This window comes from Dunckerocampus dactyliophorus, chromosome 8, assembly GCF_027744805.1.
Source record: "Dunckerocampus dactyliophorus isolate RoL2022-P2 chromosome 8, RoL_Ddac_1.1, whole genome shotgun sequence".
In the NCBI taxonomy this organism is placed as follows: Eukaryota; Metazoa; Chordata; class Actinopteri; order Syngnathiformes; family Syngnathidae; genus Dunckerocampus; species Dunckerocampus dactyliophorus.
The window spans coordinates 17,403,412-17,423,914 of record NC_072826.1 but is presented as its reverse complement, the minus strand read 5'-3'; the positions used below and the strand labels follow the sequence as shown (position 1 = coordinate 17,423,914).

The window sequence follows — 20,503 nt, the reverse complement described above, 5'->3', positions numbered from 1 at the left end:
ATATTGTTTTTATTTCCTTCGTCATCCAAAACAAACAAGCAAAACAAAATATTCCCACACATCAGCTTTGACTTTGCAAAACGGTGCATTTCTGTTTCTTTTCTGATATGTTAGGGACCAAACCACAAACTCTTTGTATGTGGTTCATATTGTTTTGTTCCATCTAGGGCCAAACCAATTACGCGATTATTTGTAATCGTTACAAAATAATCGTTAGTCGCAGCCCTACATTGGATAGCAATGTGTTATATAATGTGTGTTAATTTTTTTGTACCTCCCTTCCTTAAACTGTTCTCTTAAGACTCTTGAGAAAATTAGCAATTTGTAACACATGAAATTAAATATATTTGATGTTTTTTAGACACAAAATGAACATAATTTAGAAATACATGCTTTTCATCAGTGGATAACAAGAAATATAATTAACTCTCTTGATGGATGTCGTCTCATTGACAAGACTAATAGTAATTACTCTTGTATATGCACTACAAATAGATGTTCATCAGGATGGAAGTTCATTGACACAATCTGTCCATGTCGCAAAAGCATTTCTTTGTTGTTTCAAAGTTATAATGGCCTGGATTTCTGGCTCTTTCGTGCGAAATTGTTAGTCATACGACACCAACTATTCCCGCCACCAAGTGTGATTGGCAGCTTAACTAAAGAAACATCCAGCAATTGACTTTCGCCAACTTCACACAAGATGCAGTTTACGGTCACGTTGCACATTCCTTGGCTTGTGTTGTGCGGCAAACGTGCAGGCAGATGCCTCGATTAGAGGCGTGGACTTAAGCCAATGTGACATGCGGCTAAATCAAGATTGATCTGACACCGGGGAAAATGTCACGGGAGGAGCCTGAGCTACGGGGAAATGTCAGCGCGCTGAGGTAGCGAGGCCCGCTGCAGCCCCATACGGTGTCACCTATGCACGCACAAATAGGCAGGAAAATGCATCCCTCAAGCTGCTACATATGTATACATATACTACAGTATATTCACAAATACATACATCAGACTGTCATGGCTGTGTAATTTGTTCCTTTCGGTGCTAGCGTGACTTGGTGTGTCTGTGAGGGAGTGTACATTCATGCATATATATTCAGGTCGCGCAAATGTGTTTGTTTACACACATATAGATACCTGTACTGTGCAGTACATACCGTGCGTCTCTGAAAGAAAACAAACCCCTACACCGACTTTTTTAATCCTCCCACCCCCCGTTATTAGCCTCTCCCATGTCTCCTGTCACTTCCAATCTGCCACATCTTCTTCTCCACAGACCAAGATGAAAAAAAAGACCCCACTGCTACCACCACCCCCACCATAGTGCCGATAAACACTTTTAACGTTGTCACCAGTCGTCAGGAAAAGCAAACATCAGCATGACATGATCAACCTGGGCTGTTTCCTGACACGCTCCTTTATAATGGAAAAAAATATGCTTAAAAGTTAGGCTTGAAATAGTTGGTTTAAGCAGTTTGGTTAATTTGAATTTAAGACTCCATAAGCTGTAAGTTAATAAGTTTCCGTAGGTGTGAGTGTGAGGGTGATTGACCGGTGAGAGGTACCCCACATCTTGCCCTAAGTCATGTGACCATTTAGTTAAAAATGAAAAACAACAATACTGATAATAATAATAATAATGAATAATAATAATAAAAAAAATAGCAGTAAAAACTAGAAAATTCCTGTTGCAAATATGAATTGACCTGCTAGCTGTTGCTAACTTGTTGAGTGTTGCTTGGCCTCTAAAACTATTTAAATTTTGGAAATCTCAATCCTAACAGCTAGTATGCTAACATGTAGCATGCTAGCAACTTTGCATGGCTCATTTGTTGTCCATTTAATATGGTAACATCATTTGGCAGGTGCTAAAGTAGTAAATCCTAATGAGAATGCCAACACGGTAATAGCCGGTATGCTGACATACAGCGAGATAGCAAGTTGAGTGTAGACAGCGCTGAGGGAGTCAGGTACTATTACAAAAGACTAACAAGGATGGAAAACCCTAGTAACGTGCTCACAGTTGTTATGGTAACGCTTAACATATGTTAAGCAAGATAGCAACTTGAGTACAGAAAGTGCAAAGACATATGCATAAGGATTATACTGTACATTATGGCCTGCGGTCACGTGTGGTAACATGCTAACAGTTGGTATGCTAACATAGAGCAAGGTAACAACTTGAGTTCACAAAGCGCTACAGTTGACCCATAAGGATTACACATTGTGTCCTGTTTCAAAAGCCTTATGAGTCTGGATAAAATGCTAGCAGTTGCTATGCCAGCATATAACAAGTAGAAGTGTCCCAATCCGATTTGTCCGATGTCAGTCCGATATCACCAAAAATTAGTATCGGCTTATATCGGCCTGCATCTTAACTCTATGATATTAGTACTCCGATATAGGTCCATTCCAGCACTTCTGTCTTGCAACGCCGGATCCAGCATGATCAAGCCTTTTCCATTCCAAACAACAAAATAAGTAATAAACGTATGTATGAGTCATGTTGATATTGGATTGGATTAATATTGGTATTGGCGGATATGCAAGGCTACAATATCAGTATTGTATCAGAAGGGACAAAGTTGTATTGGGACACCCTAAAAACAAGATAGTAACCTGAGTACACCAAGCACTAAGGCAGACACATAAGGATTATACATGGTGCCCTGTCGTTAGGCATCATCTGAAAAGCCTAACGAGGCTAGAAACGACGATAACATGCTACCAGTTGGTATGCCAATATAGAGCAAGATAGCCACCTGAGTACACAAAGCCTTCGGGGTTATATAGAGTGCGTCATGCTCTGTAGTCAGGCACTACTTCAAAAGCCTAAAGGGGCTGGGGAAAAATGCTAACAGTTGCTATGCCGACACAGAAAAACAGCAACCTGCGTACAGAAAGCGCTAAAGCATACACATAAGGATACTACTCTTCCTGATGTGTGACACAGATAGCATAGACAGATGTTTTATTGTCATTGCACACAAGCAGATAAAGCAGATATGCTTAGAAGGTTTCAAATGCTGACATGTATAGAATGTAAAATAAAGAGAAAACACACAGTACAGTGAAAAGGTGATTATATGCATATATGATTATGTGCTACCAGTTGGTATCCTAACATACAGGGCCCCTTTTCCATGAAAAGGTCAGGAATTTTTAGTTCCTGGTATCTACTGGATAGTTCCTGAAGCTCAAAGGTTCCTGTGTTTTGTTTGCGTTTCCACCACATTTTAAAATTCAGCGTAGTTTATTCATCAGTCTATACTGATGCAATGTAAATGAAAAGTCAATATTAGGTCAGATTTTTTCAAATTAGAGTGTTAGTAAATAAAACAAATAACAAAAAGATACACAAGAAGAAAAAACAAAGTGGTCTGAGTTTGGCAAAAAGTCAGTAAAGGTCCTCTCAGTGAATGACCTTATGGACCATTTCATCTGTAAATAACAATACATCAAGAGTACATTTCAGTGTTGAGCCCACGTTGTTGTTGTTGCATTACCATTCAGATTCACTCATCTTTTGTAACTAATCAAATGGCGTCTTGCTGACTACTGTTTCTCTTAAAAGTACCAAGTGACTAGGAGGTAGTGATGTGCGATGATTTCCTTTCCGATCCGGTACTGAGTAAAATTCAGAGTTGGCGATACCAATACGATACTTTGAGCAAATACATCTAATGTGTCTGTTAAACTTTAAAAAGTGGTGTGTTTCAAATCATACCATAGCTCATAGCATAAAGCATTCAAGACATCAGAGTATTTATTTTTTTTTACTCCAAGGTACAGTCAAACTTGTCTATAGTGGCCACTAGAGGGAGTCTGCAAAAGTGGCCGCAATAGACAGGTGGCCTCTATAGACAGGTTGGCGTCCAGCTTGAATGTTGACCAGTAGAGGAAAAAAGGGAAAAAAATAATAATAATAATGTTGACCAGTAGATGGCACTGCGGACTGCTGATAAAAGTTGTACAGCACTACTAGGCTTGTTATTATCATGGTTCATGGTTTTAATCCTGAACATGCATGAGTCAAACAGTAGCACATCACATAGTACAATTCACAATTTTGCATGTCCAAAAAGGAGTAGGAAGAAGCAAAGCTTATTTAATCCGACCCCTCATCAGTTTCACATCAGTTGCAATACATTTATTCACCTCTTGTTCTTCCAAGTGTACTTTGTAGGTCTACATGACAATGTAGTGCAATCATAGCCAAGGTTTTTACTTACTAAAAGGAAGCTAGAGGCTTAATAATAACTGGTAACTGATAAAATACTTCAGTTAAGTACAGCCAAACTCAGTTTTGCTCCCACTGCCGCATGCATGCTAGCATATGTTTTTTTTTTTTTTATTGTAGCGTCGCTGGGAGCACGTCCTGTTCCCAGCCTACTTTGCGGTAATGTTTGGTGCAAATGCTCTTAAAGTTACATGTTTGACCAGGAAATAGCAAGGTCAAAAGAAGACGGCTTTTTTTTTTTATGTGGAACAACTGACAGTTTGTGTGGATCTTGTGAATGATTGTGACTGAGCTAGGACTCAGTAATTAAAATCTACACACGACGGCGTCATTGATTGAAAAACAAAACTTTTTCATGCATGAAGCTTCTACTTGAGTTGGTAATTTGGCTACTATATGCAGGTCAGATATTGACCAAGGGAGACAAAATGGGTGGCTGCTGGCTGTGTTGGACAGGTGACTGCTATACACAGGGTCTATAACATGTACATTTGCTGGGGGGGATTTTTCAGTGGCTGCTATAGGCAGGTGGCCTTTCTATAAAGGTGGCCGCTAAGACAGGTTTGACTGTATATTGAGTTAGCTGCATGATTTACAGTATAGCCAAGCTAATACGCTGTGTATAACGATGAATACTAAATCACAATTTCCACCTGGCTCCACATGGCCACAGACTGACTGAGCAGAGTGCCGCTGCCGTTACGCATTACGCACTTACCCAGGTGGAACAAAAAGTAGTTCCCACCAACCATGTATCGTTTACACAAGAGCTACAGTATATAATTAGTTACTTTCATATACATGACCACAAATGACTGAAGCGTCAAAGTATTTTTATTTTGATTTGAGAATTGATTTTAGAGCATAAAGATGCGGTATCGGAGATATCAATAATTCAGTATCGATCCGGACATCACTACCGGGAGGAACTTTTTCCGGCACTATGTTAGACAACTAAGTAGACAAGTAAGGATATAAGTACATCATGCACTGTACTCTGGTACTATTTCCAAAGCTTCAAAAAAGTGCTAGCTTTCTAACAGTAGATATGCCACAGCGCAAGAAAGCGACTTGAGCATAGAATGCATTAGGCAAACCTATAAGGTTTTGTTTTATTAATGAATTGAAACTGGATAAAAACAGCTGGCATGCTAATTCTAATAATGTAATATGATCAGATCTAATATGATTTTACCACAAAAAATACATTAAAACCATTAAATCCCTCACTCTTATGGTTGGGGTGGCTTTCAGTGTAAGAGACAAGCTGAGTTAAAGTCAAAAGGACAAGTTCAGGGGCGTAATGTTCCCGTGCACAAGCGTTAAAAGAGAGATTGTTCAGCATGTGCCAGAGGAGTACTAGAGCGGCATGGATAATGGTGATGTACGTTCTGGAAGATGGATTGCTTGATATCTGCAATGCAAGTGTGCCCACAAAGCCACTCCGACTCTATTTGTCAAAACCTCGGAGGGAATTCTCTTCCATCTATCTTTGTCTCTGAGGAAAGGCTTCATATACAAACCGGTGACGTTTAATTTCTGTTCATTCTGGTCATTCTCTAGCCTGTATTTGTTCTAGGGAGAAAAAAAAATATCCCTTGATGGTACACTGGCTTGTAAAGAAGAGAACAGCATCTCTTGTTGTTATGGCAACACTGTACCAGCTACTAGTGTTCTGTTGGAGTGGTGGAATGTTTGACAATGTTAGATAGAGTACGGTATGTCTAACATTTAAATTACATTGCACAACTATAGGGGAGTAAATTATTACCTCCACTGAAGAGAAAGTGTTATTATTAGCTTTACTAAAGAGGCTTTGAGCTTCATTTTGTTGTTCACTGCTTTGCAGAATTACAGAGGACTAAACCCGATTTTTAAAACGTTTTGAGTGTGGGCAAGGCATGTGCCAAAGAAGAACCAATCAGATGATAGTGCCAATGATTTTTTTCTTTATTTTATTTGAATGTACTGGGGGTTTTTTATAGTAAATTTTTTTGTATGCATTTTGGCCCTCTTATTTTTGTCTTTATGTGTAATCAATACTTACTTTATCTGATGTAATTTCCTGTGATTGGGGATATTTAGCTTGCCTCCCAGTGTCATTTAATATTATTATAAAAATGTGTTTGGACAAATAAATTCATTCAGTGAATAATGCATGAATGTTAATGGCATACTTGCACATCATTTTGTATGACCGCCCAGACACCACTGCTGGCATCCAGATGAAGCGCTCAGGCTTCAACCGTCATGAGCAGAACGTCTACTTCCTCCCCATCCTGGTGGAGGACAGCGGTCCCCTCTCCCTCAGCTCCACGGGCACCCTGACCATTCACATCTGCGACTGTGACACAGGTGAGCACCACGCCATTAGCAGCAATCACCATCATCATCATCGCTGAAAGGTCGTCTGTGTTGTTTGGGTTTGCACACACTTGCTGTTAGCTGCTTACATTTGTACACCCCCCCCCCAAGTAGAGCTGCACTGGATGGCTTCTAATCGGTGCCTGCTGACTGTTGTTGATTCTATGTAATGTGATTTTGTGTTTGTCCACACAGAGGGAGCCATCGAGTCCTGCAATGCCACAGCCTATGTAATGAGTGCAGCTCTCAGCCCGGGGGCACTTATAGCTCTGCTGGTGTGTATGCTCATCCTCATAGGTAAGCACATGGATGGATGGCTGGATGGATGGACTCATGAATGTATGGTTGGCTAGCTGACTCTGACCATATAGGGGGATAAATGGATGGATAATCACTAGAAGTGTCACGAGACGATAGACAAGATTGGGTTTACGACAGGAGTCGGAAACCCTAATGAGCAAAAGGAGCCATTTTGCCCCCTTTTTTCCACAAAAGAAAATTAGTTTGAAGCAAAAAAAAAAAAAACATAACAGAGTTTACAAACTTTGAAATGTTTTAATTAGGGTGGTGAAAGTGAATGCGTTAATAACGTTAATAATGTAATAGAGTTAATAATGCTTTAACAGAAAAGTTTCCTTTAACAGCACAATTTTGTGTTTTACGCGCGTCCTGTTTGAGCATTGGCCCACATGTAGTTTGAGGAAACGCAGCGGTGGTTGTGGAGCCACAAGCGGGAACAAATATTGAGGAGAAATGGACAAAGAAAAGGGTATTTTGAATGGTAAGTTTAGCTTCTGGCTCTCGCAACAAGACCAAAGTTGTTTGTATCTGCTGTCACTTTGAGTTGAGTTGTCTTGTCACGGAGTCGACTGCCAGAGAGAAGTGAGAAGGTGGAGCACTGCCGGTATTGTTTTAATTGTCAATTACAAGTGTCCCAACTAACAAATGTTTTTTAGATGCAAGCCTTTTGCTTTGTACTGCAAGCTAAAAATTTGTGTTACGAGTTGCTAGTTACTGGGAGGTGTAGCAAAGGACAGCCATTTGGGGGCTTGTGTCAATGTAAATAGTAGGGCTGAGCCAAATACTGGTTTTAGACGAGTATCCGTTACAGATAATGCATTTTTGCCGAGTACGAGCATGAAAGCAGAACAGCTCGTCATTATTCGTACTCGTGCTGAAGGAAAATCCTCGTTGGCTAACTACTTATGGATTCAGTCTTCTCTGTCGACAGCCCCTCCATAGACAGACTTGCTTCAGGCTGCAGCCGGAGAGGAGCAGTGCCTCACTCTTTCACACACAGACAGTGGCTTGACTCCAGCTCGCGTTGCTCGAAGTAGTACTCAGTTTTCCTCAGCTCGCCTCTATTTTGGTTTGTATGATATTTAAAGTTAGTTGGTAAACTTGTTCCTTAACGTTAGTGGTGCAAAAGACAGAGTTGAAAGCGGCTCGTGTCGCGTTGTCACTGCCTCCACGCTTGATGTTTTTTTTTTTAGGTTTTCCTCAGCTCGCCTCATGTTGCGTTGGTCACCGCCTGTGTTTTTTTTTCTGCTTGCTTCTAATTTGGCTGGTGATATAAAGTCAGTTGAAAAACTTTGCTCGCAGTACTGAACGTGGTGCTTTTGAGAAAAATACAGTGAACAAGGCTGACAGATTATTTTCCCGTTGGGATGTTTGCATCAACCACCGACTTCACACAGATCATGACAAAATAATTAAATAATAGTCTTACAGATCACTTACACACATACACAGTACACATATAGCTGAATAATAAACAATAAATATAGCAACTTCTGATCTATCCATGTCAATTTCAGACGTACAATAATCTATCGATTTAAGCCCCACACAGTTCCGGTTAAACCATGCCCACTTCCGGCCCATGCCCCGCCCACTTCGAGTACAGCTACGGATACAGATAATTTAGATGGGTGAACAGATACAGATAGTAGGGTACTAACTCATCGCTAGTAAATAGCATTAGCAGTGCTAGCAGACACTGGGAAAGATTTTCAACACATCAGCCAAACATACGTACATTATAGATATATAGATCGAATTGATCATATTTGTGTATGTATTGTGTAAAACTATAACAGGAACAACATTAAATTAAAAGCACACAATGAATACAGACCCACCATCCACCAGTACCAGCCTGGAGTTTGTTTGTCAGAGAGATGCACCACACAAATATGCACTTTAGCACTCAATAAGGTCATCAAATCTTAGCTCTATGCATTCCCACATAGTATCAGCATTTGGGATCAAATATGAGGTGAAAGAAAAAGGGGAAAATACAATATAAACTGTAGGATTTCTCACTGTATATCATTTTTGTAGTAAAATGTTGATGGTGTTCTAGTGGTTAGCATGTTGGCCACACAGTCACAGTCAGGGGATCGGGAAGACCTGGGTTTGATTTTGTGGAACGATGCAGTGGAGGACAGACGGACTACTTTAGAAAATATTGTACAAAAACGGAGACAGTGTACGAAACTGGGTCGTATGAAAACCAGGGTTTGACTGTGGAGGATATGTTGGAGGTGAGGGTCTTGCTTGTCATTTTCCATCTTATCATCGAGTAAAAAGAAAGTGCCGCACACTCTCTTCACTTTATGTACAAAAGACTCTGCACATGCACGTAGACATGCAAAGATAGACAGAAAATGTTGGCTAACTTTTGCAGGCGAAACATTTATGTATAAGCTTATCGCTTACCAAGTTCCTTGGTGGTGGTGTAACGGGCCGATCGCTCCACCACCTGAATGATGGGTAACACCCCTCCTGCTGTAACCGTGACTAACTCTGCTATCCATGTCTTTTCAAGAGCCCGTCCTAATGAGACGTGTTATAAATATGCCTCCATTAAGCAGAACATCTTCTCGGGAGCAGAGCATCATTTATTCATCAGTGCTTTTAAAAAGCATTGACAAACATGTTGTGTACATATTGGAGGCAAGCTCGGCTGGCTATGAAAGAGAAGAGTGTGTTAGCTATGTACGTATGAGCTTAGGAACACACTCTTAATAGAATCTACAAGGCCTTTATGATGGATGAATGGATGATGGAGCATGTGCAGGAATATGCTACTGGTATTAACGATATTAATACTTCACTTATTCAACTACTGTAGGTTGAACTGGTGTCATTTCCTGCAAGTACTGTAACTTTAAAACTACCAGAATCAGACACTTCATTAGGTACACTAATCCCACAAAACCAACCTTATAATGCCATGACTGTAATAGACATAAAAATGCATGTTTCATCTTTCTGCATCTCCCACAGGAAGAAATATATTCTCATTTTAAGTGAGAGGCTCTTTCTGGCGTTGCATCAAAGCCACATCGGATGACTGATTGGTAGAAAATGGAGTGGAGCGTCTTAGCAAAGCACTTTAAAAAAGGCTAAGTCGCTCACAAGTCAACATGAGGGCAGCAGCTGAGCTTCACAAGTATATTCCTCTATGGGGTGTCACTCAGCCAATTTACTGGAATCAGAAAATAAAAAATAAAAAAATGGCTACTTTATTTACAGTCGCCCCTCACCACTTCACGGTTGGAACATTGCCCCTTCACTCTATCGCGTGTTTTCAAAAATGTATTAATTAATAAATGAAATGATCGCCGTTTCGTGGCTGACTATGGCCTATTATTCGTCAAAAAATGTTGAAAGACAAGCCATTTGTAGATTATGTCGAGTTTCCATGTTTTACCAGAGCTTATTATGTCCACTGTATTAGGTAATATGAATGTAAAGGTGACTATAGGGGTGTTGTTTCATGTCTACAAGGCTCTAATAATGTTAAAAACTGTATTTAGAATGTCATAAACAGGTTTTCTTTGCTCTAACTGCAAAAATATTCTTTTTATTAATATTGAATCCTACTTAATGGAAATTCACTTATCGTGTTTTTTTTCTCAGAATATATGGAAATATAAATGCATACATATTTTTTCCCCAAAGCTAACTCTGAAAAAGACTTATATAATATATAAAGTCTTATATTCAGGTTTGTCTTATATCCGGGTCAATGCAGTAATTGTATTATTTATAAAAGTATTTTCTATATAGGCCTATTAGTATTAGGATTTATTTTTTTAAATAACAATGAAGCGATTCATTGTTATTTTATTTCTAAAATTATTTTGCTCATAGTCAAGTTTTTGTAAAAAAAAAAAAAGTAATATAATAATTCATCAGATAATAAACCATAAAATGTGTATAACAAGTTTTAAATAACAATTAAAAGATTTTTTTTATTTTATATTCCTATAATACTCGAGTTTTTGTAAGAAAAAAAAATCTCCTAAAATGTATACTAAATATGCAATGCAGTCAAGTGATTATTATAAATTTACCTCATAGTTTTTGTAATTAAGATATACTGTATTTTTTTTAATAGAAGATCTGTCTATAATAATCAATATTTAAAATACGTGTATATATTTGTTTTCTTCAAATAGCAGTTAGGTGATTTTACATACAGTAGTCCAAGGACATTTTGTCATATTCTCTCTAGTATCATCCCTACTACTATGTCATCTGACCATTTGATCTTGCTCATGCCAAACATTTTGGGTGACAGCCTAAAAAAAAGTAATATTACTTGAAATTTAGAAAGATTTGAATAAATAAATAAAATTGCAAAAAAAAAACCCTGAAAGCATGTTTTCTGTCACTAATCTAGGAAATTCAAGTGGGTAGACATTTAATTGAAGTGTATCCTTAAATCCAAATACACATATTTAGTGCATAACTAGACAAATTACCTCAGTGTATTCCTAAACTACATGCATGATTGCAGTGTGTAAATTGTCATCATGCACACGCACACACACACACAGAAACACACCACACCTAAAGCAACTTAAAGCAGGCATCTTGCCGCCCTAAAGAGAGGACCATTTCCCTATCACATCAATTGTTGGCTGATGAGCAAAATGAAAACAAATTTCACCCTAATTAGCTTACAAACAAACATTAACAGTCCCCTCCATCAGTTCATCTACAGGCCTGATGTAATGAATCCACGCCGCATCAGCATCTGCATTGCATCCATTCCAATTAACTCCCATCTGCTGGCTGTGAACTTCCGGCGAGGGCCAACCGACGCAGCCCGGGGGCAAATTAAGCGTCTTGTCAGGAGTGCTTATTGCAACATCTGTACACATGGGAGGAGGTGGGCGGAGGGAACAGCTACATGTGGTTTTTACACAGGTGGAAAGTGTTGTATTAATGTTGCCAGAGGCACGCTAATCTCCGAATTAAATGGCTTTTCAATAGTGTTGGCTTCAAGCATCTGTGCGGCTAATAGGCAGTGACGCCCGCCTGTTATCAGCAAGGTTATGCGCCTCACACGGCCCGCGCTGTTTGCACAAGAAACATCTGAACACACGATGTAGTTCAGAGTTGTCTGCCTCACGTTCCTCGTTAGGGCTGAACCCAATGCTCACGCTGTAGTATGCACAGGGGTGCGCGCCGTAAAAAAAACACTAGCCAGGGCTGTTTGCCAACTCACAGCACCCCTGGCAATTCATTCACGGCAAAGAAGAATAAACTCAATGCTAATAGACAACATTGCCAGGGTAGTAAGAGGACAGTGATTGGACATTATAAGCAAGCCTGATGGCCACATTCCATGATCAGACCTTCTAAAATAGTTTTGAAAGAAGTCCTGAAGTTACAAGAAGTGGCGTAATATTATTATAATTATAATATTATTATTATAATATTATTATTACTGCAATCTGTGTGTGTACGCTAGCGGCCATGCCTAACCCCGCCGACACAAAGTGACTGTGTGACTGACAAGAGGTCTCACTCCAAACATTTTATGGAATGCCGTTGTTCTATGAAGCATCTAGGTGCTCACCCAGTGCACAGAGTGAACTCTCTTCCTGCCTGTTTGGAGGCGAGAGACGATGAAAACAGACATGCGTACACATGGTAAAATATGGAGGCAAGCAAAATTAGCCAGTTCATTTTCATTTATCGTGTGATTCATTTTTTTATTATTGCAAGGCCGTTTTTAATTGTGTGAGATCTCGTGACATTTTTATGAATTCACGTTTTTTTAGTTAAGGTCATGAAATAAGGAAAGTATTTTTTCCCCTGCAAAAAAGTTGTAATATTACTAGAACAATGTCATAATATTACCAAAAAAAATCTTAAATAAGTAAAATAAGAAAAAGAAAAACATTTTGATATTACAAGAATAAACTTGTCATAACATTTTGAGAATAAAGCCATTTATTTCCAGAATAACATGTAATAATACTATATTTAGGTCATTTTTGTAAAGGAAATGTAAAAAATTTATTTGCATTTTTTGATTCATCATTCATGCCAAACTCATGCCAAAATGTTTGTAATCTTTCAGTCGTAATGTTCCAAAAATAGCATCTTTTTAAGTGTATATAATAAAGTAAAGTTATGAGAATAAAGTCGTAGTATTGCAATTATGACACATTTTTTAGAGAAAAAAGTTATTTTGAGGAAAGTTGAAACTAATTGTAAAATTACATAAATAAATTCATAATTATTTGAGGAAGCTGTAAATAACATGAATAAAGTATTTTGGGGTTTTTAAAATATGACTTGAATAAAGTTGTTTTTTTTGGGGGGGGGGGGTAATGAAGCTTTTTTTTTTTAAGAAAAAAGATGTAGTACGAGAATAAACCCTTTTTTTTTTAGTGAAAGCCATATAGAGTATATATTCTTATATACAAAACAGTCTTGATCATTATTAAGATATTACAAATTCATTCTCATAAGATGAAGACTAGTTTGTCACAATGCTATGACAATATTCTAACAATCATTTGACTGCTTGCTTATGTGTTGGCATAAATGCTGCTGTGTTGGCTGTAACTGTCAATAACCATTTATATTTAAGTTCAGTAAGATGATTGACACCGACACCTACATGGCAGAATCGAGTGATGGAAAGTTTGTAACTTTCAAGGCCACCTTCAACTTTTCCATCTCATAATGCTGGCGTGCATTGTATTTTTTTTTTTTTTACACAGCATAAAGGCCCGACACTGATCTAATGATGGACATGTCTTCTTTTGTGTCTTTGTACTGATGACTTCACGGCGTCAAACTATGTGCTCTCGGCCACAAACGACTCCGCGGTTATTTATAGGCCTTTCTTTATCTCTCTGCATGTTTTTAAGGTATTTGATTTAGGCAACAGGCAACCTGTTTTTGAAGATACCTAGACACCCACTGCTTAATGAGCTCCCTCCACTGGCATCATTTAATTGCTCCTAGCATATACACTACAGACTGCATATGCAGTACAGTATATTCAGTTATCCTCTCATTGTAAGTGGCTCTGCATCCACGTAATCTTTACTTTCTTCAGGCTGTGAATGTGTACTGATATAAAGATCCTCTCCTTGATGGATGGATGGATGGATGGATGGATGGATGGATGGATGGATGGATGGATGGATGGATGGATGGATGGATCATGCTCATGCATTTGAAATGAAAAACTTTACAATACGTACAAACGTTTTGAAGTTGGGTTGGTTTGAGAAATGTGGGCGCAATTAGCAGACAACAAATGAGGCGAAATAAGAAGTAGGGGACGAAATAGACGAACTGTTTAGAATTGTATATGTGTAAATGTTTCTCAGCATTCACACAATAAGACACACAGCAAGTTCAGGAGTGTGCTTGTACCGCCACGCTTTGACCCTAATTAGGTACAGTTGTCCCTCGTTCATCGCGGTTAATTGATTCCGTCTGCGATAAGTGAATTTCAGTGAAATAGGACTCAATATTAATAAATGGAATATTTACACATTGTAAACTGTAATGCGCAGGCAACGGGATCACTGCAGGGACATAAAAGACAACCGCCGCTTTAAACATAGCATGCTACCGAGCTAACTAGTTAGCTTCAGATTTATTTATTCTAAACTAAAGAAGGGGTTGCAAACGGAGTGGGGAAGAAGGACAAAGTAAGAAGCCACAAACTTACCACTTCCACACGGAATGGAATGAGAAGTTATTTTCACTATGTGATGTCAGACATGTCATGGCTGACTCAATGCATTATTAAGGTCATTTAATCTAATGTCATGTCTCATCAATGTAACATTACCGACGCCTAGTGTCTTTCAATATATTTGACAGATTACAGTTCATCGTCAACCACGAAAAAGCGGTCATTTATTAATTAATTAATTTCCGAAAAGATAGAGCGAGAGGTGATGTTGGAACCACGATGTAGCGAGGGACAACTGTAATATCAAATAACCTTTGAAGGCAAAAGATGCTAAACAAAAATCCAGCCCACAGTTCTCCTTAGCAACCCAATGATTTCAAAATGAACAGAACTCCCACAGAGAATAACAATGTCATAAAGTTTAAAGAAGACTGGTTCTGATAAAGAACATGCAGTAAACTCACATCAGCTTCTATGTTTTCATTCAAAATATCTAGCGTCAACATAAAATAATCCCTGAAAGTCTGAATAGGATGGGTTGTGAATGTGGACCACACCTACCAAAGTATTATTTTTAAAATAAATAGAATTATTTGCCTAAAAGTGACCGGTCAACTTATATTTGACCCCAGTTACCTTGGACCCTCGGTTCCCAAAGTGGGGTACGCATACCCCTAAAGGTACGCAGATTGCCGTAGGGGGAATGTAAATAAAAATAAAAAATGGCTTGACTACATTAGTGCTGAGATTTACATAATGCGCTCGAACACCTCATGTGAACAACCACAGCAGGCAGTTCTGTGCAGAAGAAAGGCGACAGCATGAAGTTGTTCATTGTTCTGTGTGCATTAGATGAACAAATAAGTACGCTGATGATGACGTTGTGCATTAAAAGTGTTTAATCTTCAAGATGATGCTGTGACTAATAGTTTTCTAAGCTGTATGTGTCATTTGTTAGTTGACCGGATGCACTGGTTATGGTAGAAAACCCCCAATTTTGCACATGTACGTACATTTATGCTTTCACGAGTAATGGGTCTTGTTCGGGCGTTGCCGTCACTTTGTTTGGCGGTCCTTGAACACACCATGTGCCACGCAGATTGAGACTTATGTGTGTGACTTCCTTTCACATCGTCCTTGTTCATAAATGTTAATGCTGTGCGTAAATGCATCAAGATACGTTTTTAATATTGTTAGTTCTGTGCTCCTGTTCAGTTTGGCTTGGTGCATAATCTCATGCTATATGTGCTCATATGTCCATTTGGCTCAGTAATAAGCCTCGTATTGAATTAATTTCCTTATTGGCTTCTGTGTTTTATGTGCGTGCCTTTTGTTTTGGTAATGATTTGTAATGATTATGTTTACATGTTGAGCACGTTGGCCACACAGTCACAGTCTGGAGATCGGAAAGACCTGGGTTCGATTCTCCCCTGGGGCATTTCTGTGTGGAGTTTGCATGTTCTCCCCGTGCGTGTGTGGGTTTTCTCCGGGTACTCCGGTTTCCTCCCACATTCCAAAAACATGCATGTTAGGTTAATTTGTGACTCTAAATTGTCCATAGGTATGAATGTGAGTGTGAATGGTTGTCTTTATGTGCCCTGCCATTGGCTGGCGACCAGTCCAGGGTGTACCCCGCCTCTCGCCCGAAGTCAGCTGAGATAGGCTCCAGCATGCCCCCACGACCCTAATGAGGAGAAGCGGCATAGAAAATGGATGGATGGATGTTTACATGTGACAATAATTGCATTGTACTGATTATTTCCATGTCGTCGCAGACCAAAGCACAGCAAAAGAGCGTAACGATCACATCACCACATCTTACCACAGCTTGTCACCACTTAAATACGCAGTACACATGCAGATACAAACCAATTCACCAAACAGAAGACAAACCACTCAGACTTCCAGTCAGATATCTCAAAGGGTACGCGATTGTGAAAAGTTTGGGAACCACTGCCTTGGACAATTTTTTGGGTGAGGTTGTTCAAAATCAGTAGTTGTACCTTGAACTAGTACAAATATTCCCTTTAGGTTTGCCAAAGATGAGTTGATGATTGAATATTTGATGGAAGCAGCAGACTTGAGGCGAAATCCAATGTCCTTCCTTCACTTTGCAAAGTCCTTCCACTAACCCGTATGTGTTTTTTTTTCCTGCATCAGTCCTCGTCTTGCTCATCCTGACACTCAAACGCCACAGGAAAGGCCAGCGGATGGCGGAGGATGAGGAGGACATGCGAGACAACGTCATCAAGTACAACGACGAAGGCGGCGGCGAGCAGGACACTCAGGCTTACGACATGAGTGCCCTCAGGAACCTCTACGACTTCCCCGAGGCCAAGAGCGCAGACTCGGGTCCGGATATCCGCTCACTGCCGCAGTGGATACAAGCTAGCCGGGTAGCTGGCGGGGTAGAGGCCGCGACCGCAGTGACCGCGGCCGACTTCTCTCTTTTCAAAGGCTACATCCGAAAGAAGGTGGAGCAAGCCGACGCCGACCTGTCCGTGCCACCGTATGACTCGTTCCAGACGTACGCCTTCGAGGGCAGCAGCTCGCCTGCCCTGTCGCTCAGCTCCATCCACACACTGTCCACCACCTCTGAACAGGATTTCTCATACCTCAGTGACTGGGGGCCGCGCTTCCGGCAGCTGGCGGGCTACTACGCTCCAGGGAAGCCAGACGAGGACGTGTCCTAGCACAGTGTCCGGTCTCCACATAGACTTCCAATTCTCCTCCTCTTCTTCTTTGTCCTCTTCTTGACTGCAGTGATCTCAGCTAAATATCCTTGAAAGAACAGTTCCTGATGGTTTTCCTGCTGGGTTTAGCCTCTGCTGGACTTTTTTCAGGATGCTAGCGTGACAGCTGTGGCGATGATGAGAGAGGCGAGAAAGATACGGAGATGCCGGGTTCCGAAAATGATCATTTAGCTTGAGATGGCGGCAAGAAACGTTCCAGTCAGGTGACGAGACGCTCCTGACTGCAGCTTGAAGAAAGTTTTGCAGACACTCTATGGACAAAAAGTATTGGGACACACCTCTTAGTCAGTTCTTACATCAATCAGGGGTTGGACGAGACCCCTTGGTTCACCCTTTAATCTCAATTATTAGTAAGACATTTTTCGCAACCTTGTGGGAACACTTTTGGGAAAGTCCTTTCCTGTTCTCCGATGCACTACGCAAGGCCCATAAAACATGCTTGGATGATGCGGGTGTGGAAGAAGAACGACAATAGGCTGTCCTCAGGTCAAACATCCGTGACCTCTGACCTACCTTGTATATTCTTATATCTTCAATATGAAACCATTACTTAATAATACTGTTTTTTTTAATTTATCTTCCAATTGTAATATATCACATCAGGGCTTTTCAAACTGTGGCACCTCCCCTCAGAGAATATAACACCATTGGGGCCTCCCATGCTCCCCAAAAAATGACTTTTTTGGAGCGTTTTTTTTTTGTTTTGTTTTTTAGTTTACTCACTCACTGTAAAAAAACAAAAATATTTGAATTTTGCCTTCGACAACCAAAGTTAGCAGGTTTGAAAAACATTTCTCTCGAGTTGCTGCACCTGCCTTGATACCTTCAGACAACGAAAATGACCAATGATTTATTATACAACTCCCCAGCAGACAAAATAAATCAACAACATTGTTAAGATTGTTTACACCCTCTTGTTACTAGGCAGGATTTGTGGAACGGACGTCCTGACTTCCTGGAACTCCCGGGAGGCAAAAGAAGACATTACAGGCATGTAATTGATGTGTCTGATTTCAAAACATAGCCTAACAGTGCTAACAGGTGTTGGGAGTACTGATTTCCGCCTCCTACCTGGCCTTCCAAGAAATCAGGAAGGTCAGCATCGCTCTGACCGAGTGAATAAGTTGACAGTTTAAATGTCTGTTATTATTATCAATACAAAATGCTCATGATTGATGAGACACATTTATCCCTAAAGTCTTGAATTAAATAAACACGTGTATAGATTAAATATGAAATACTTATTGGATATAAAAAAAACTGCCCATCATGCCGCTGATTATTCAAAACAAAAACAAAAAAAAAATCAGAAATACTGTCTTATCAAAAAAAGTGGAAGCCGTTATTGCTAACTGCATTTTTTTTTCACATTCACATCCTGTACGTGAGGTGTCCCAATACTTTTGTCCGCATCTTCTTTCCCTCAAATGGACGACGTACTTCGCTTTATTTTCAGTCTTTTTTTTTTGTTCTTCTGATGTGAAACGGCCAAGGCAACCCTTCAATACTGTATATTTTTTTTTTTTTTCTAAAAAAAAGAAAAAAGGAGCTAATATTTATGTATTTATTTGTTTTTGTAATGTATTTATTCACATCATTTCTACTGGAGTCTGGTTCAAGGGACAAAAAGACGAGGAGAAGGACGGATGCAAGGCCGGGAAAATATTTGGATTTATTAATTTATTTTCTATGACCTCTTTTTGCTAAAAAGGGGAACGCGCAGAAGAAGACAGAATGTGAAACGTTTTTGCAATTCTTTTTATTATTTTGCGGGGGGTGAGGGCAGAAATATGTGAATTTCTTTGACACAGCTGGTTTAAAGGCAGCGAGGTTCAAAATAAACGAGGACTAAACTAAATAACTGTTTCATGGAATTCCCCCCCCACTGGAGTCCAATTTTCTCTCCTCATTTTGCTCCATGTGTTTGTAAAAGATGTTCGTTTTTTTTTAAATCCCAATTTTTGTTTTTTGTTTTCTGTCGGAAGCCATTCGGGATGTTTAAAGGTTGAACGAATGAACGGGTCACATCATCCTTATAGCTATTTCATGTTGACCTCCGTTTGCAACTGACAAAAAGAGAGCGAAAACGACTAATAAATATTTAATTTTTTTGATAGACTGTTGTGTTCAATGTCTCTGTGTTTTGACATCCACAGCTAAGCAAAGCACCTTTTGTCAAACAGGCTGCCCTTCTGCCAGGCTGCTGTAACTGGCAACGCCACAAGAGGATGGCGAGGTCGCTTTTCATCTGACATTCAAACCATGGCTGACATTCACAATCGGAACAAAACAAGACAAAAGGTGTATGCTGGAAGTTACAGTACGTACCTCGATGGTCGATCATCTCATGGTGTTCTCTGGCTTAACAATACACAACCTCACTGAAGCTGTAGGAAATGTAGCTTTTGCTCAATAACACCTGCTTACAGTGGTCGTACAGTTTGGGATTCAACCAATATGCAGCGAATGTGTAACAAAAATTTGGAGGTTGAGCATGAACAATTTTGTTGTTTTGTTCCGTCACAACACAAGGTGGAAGCAAAGGTGCCAACAGTGACGTGCGATGAGGTTCATGGCTGTTGAGGCACGGACTCCTTTGGAACGTTTTATTTGTGTCAATGCAGGATAACAAGAAAAAGAAGAGAATATTTCAGTTTTGTTAAAATATTTTGTTTCAAATACTTCTTAGTCCCGTTTATTAAACGTGTGTTATTACCTTTTATCTGTATAGGAAGTACAAACTCCCTGTTCTCCAGAAAAAGGTATGATACTTTGTTGAAAAGGTCTGAGCACCCCCTGGTGAGCTTGGGCATTTAATCCTCCATCTTGGCAGTCAAATTCATTCATTCATTCAGCAAAAAAAAAAAAAAAAAAGTTTGCATTTAACTTGCTGCTCTCTAGCTGGTGCTGTTGCTGTCAAAAAAAAAAAAAAAAAAAAACGCTGACTGTTCCTCTCTATGGAAGAACAGCAGTGACGAGCACCTTCCACCTCACACACGCACCACCCCTTCAGGACACATCGATACTGCAAGTGCCTCCCGTATGACATTTCTATGTATTTAATTGTCTGATTAGGAACAACAAGGGTGTCACACTTACATTAAAGACATTACACAGGCTGTAAAAAGTCATGGTGTCTCATATTATTGGTGACATGCTGACAAACACAAACTGGCA

The 20,503-nt window shown here is 39.7% G+C and overlaps 1 protein-coding gene across 3 annotated transcripts in view; it reads left to right on the top strand.

The window, feature by feature from the left end:
* LOC129186726 (cadherin-22-like) overlaps nucleotides 1-20,181 on the top strand; it is a 220,871-nt gene extending 200,690 nt beyond the window's left edge. For all 3 annotated transcript variants that reach the window (XM_054785257.1, XM_054785259.1, XM_054785258.1), the window contains 3 exons: nucleotides 6,449-6,598; nucleotides 6,803-6,904; nucleotides 16,734-20,181. In XM_054785257.1, the coding sequence (XP_054641232.1) occupies nucleotides 6,449-6,598; nucleotides 6,803-6,904; nucleotides 16,734-17,266 (785 nt within the window). In that variant the 3' untranslated portion in view covers nucleotides 17,267-20,181. The remainder of the gene's footprint in view (nucleotides 1-6,448; nucleotides 6,599-6,802; nucleotides 6,905-16,733) is intronic.
* Nucleotides 20,182-20,503: the final 322 nt, after the last annotated feature.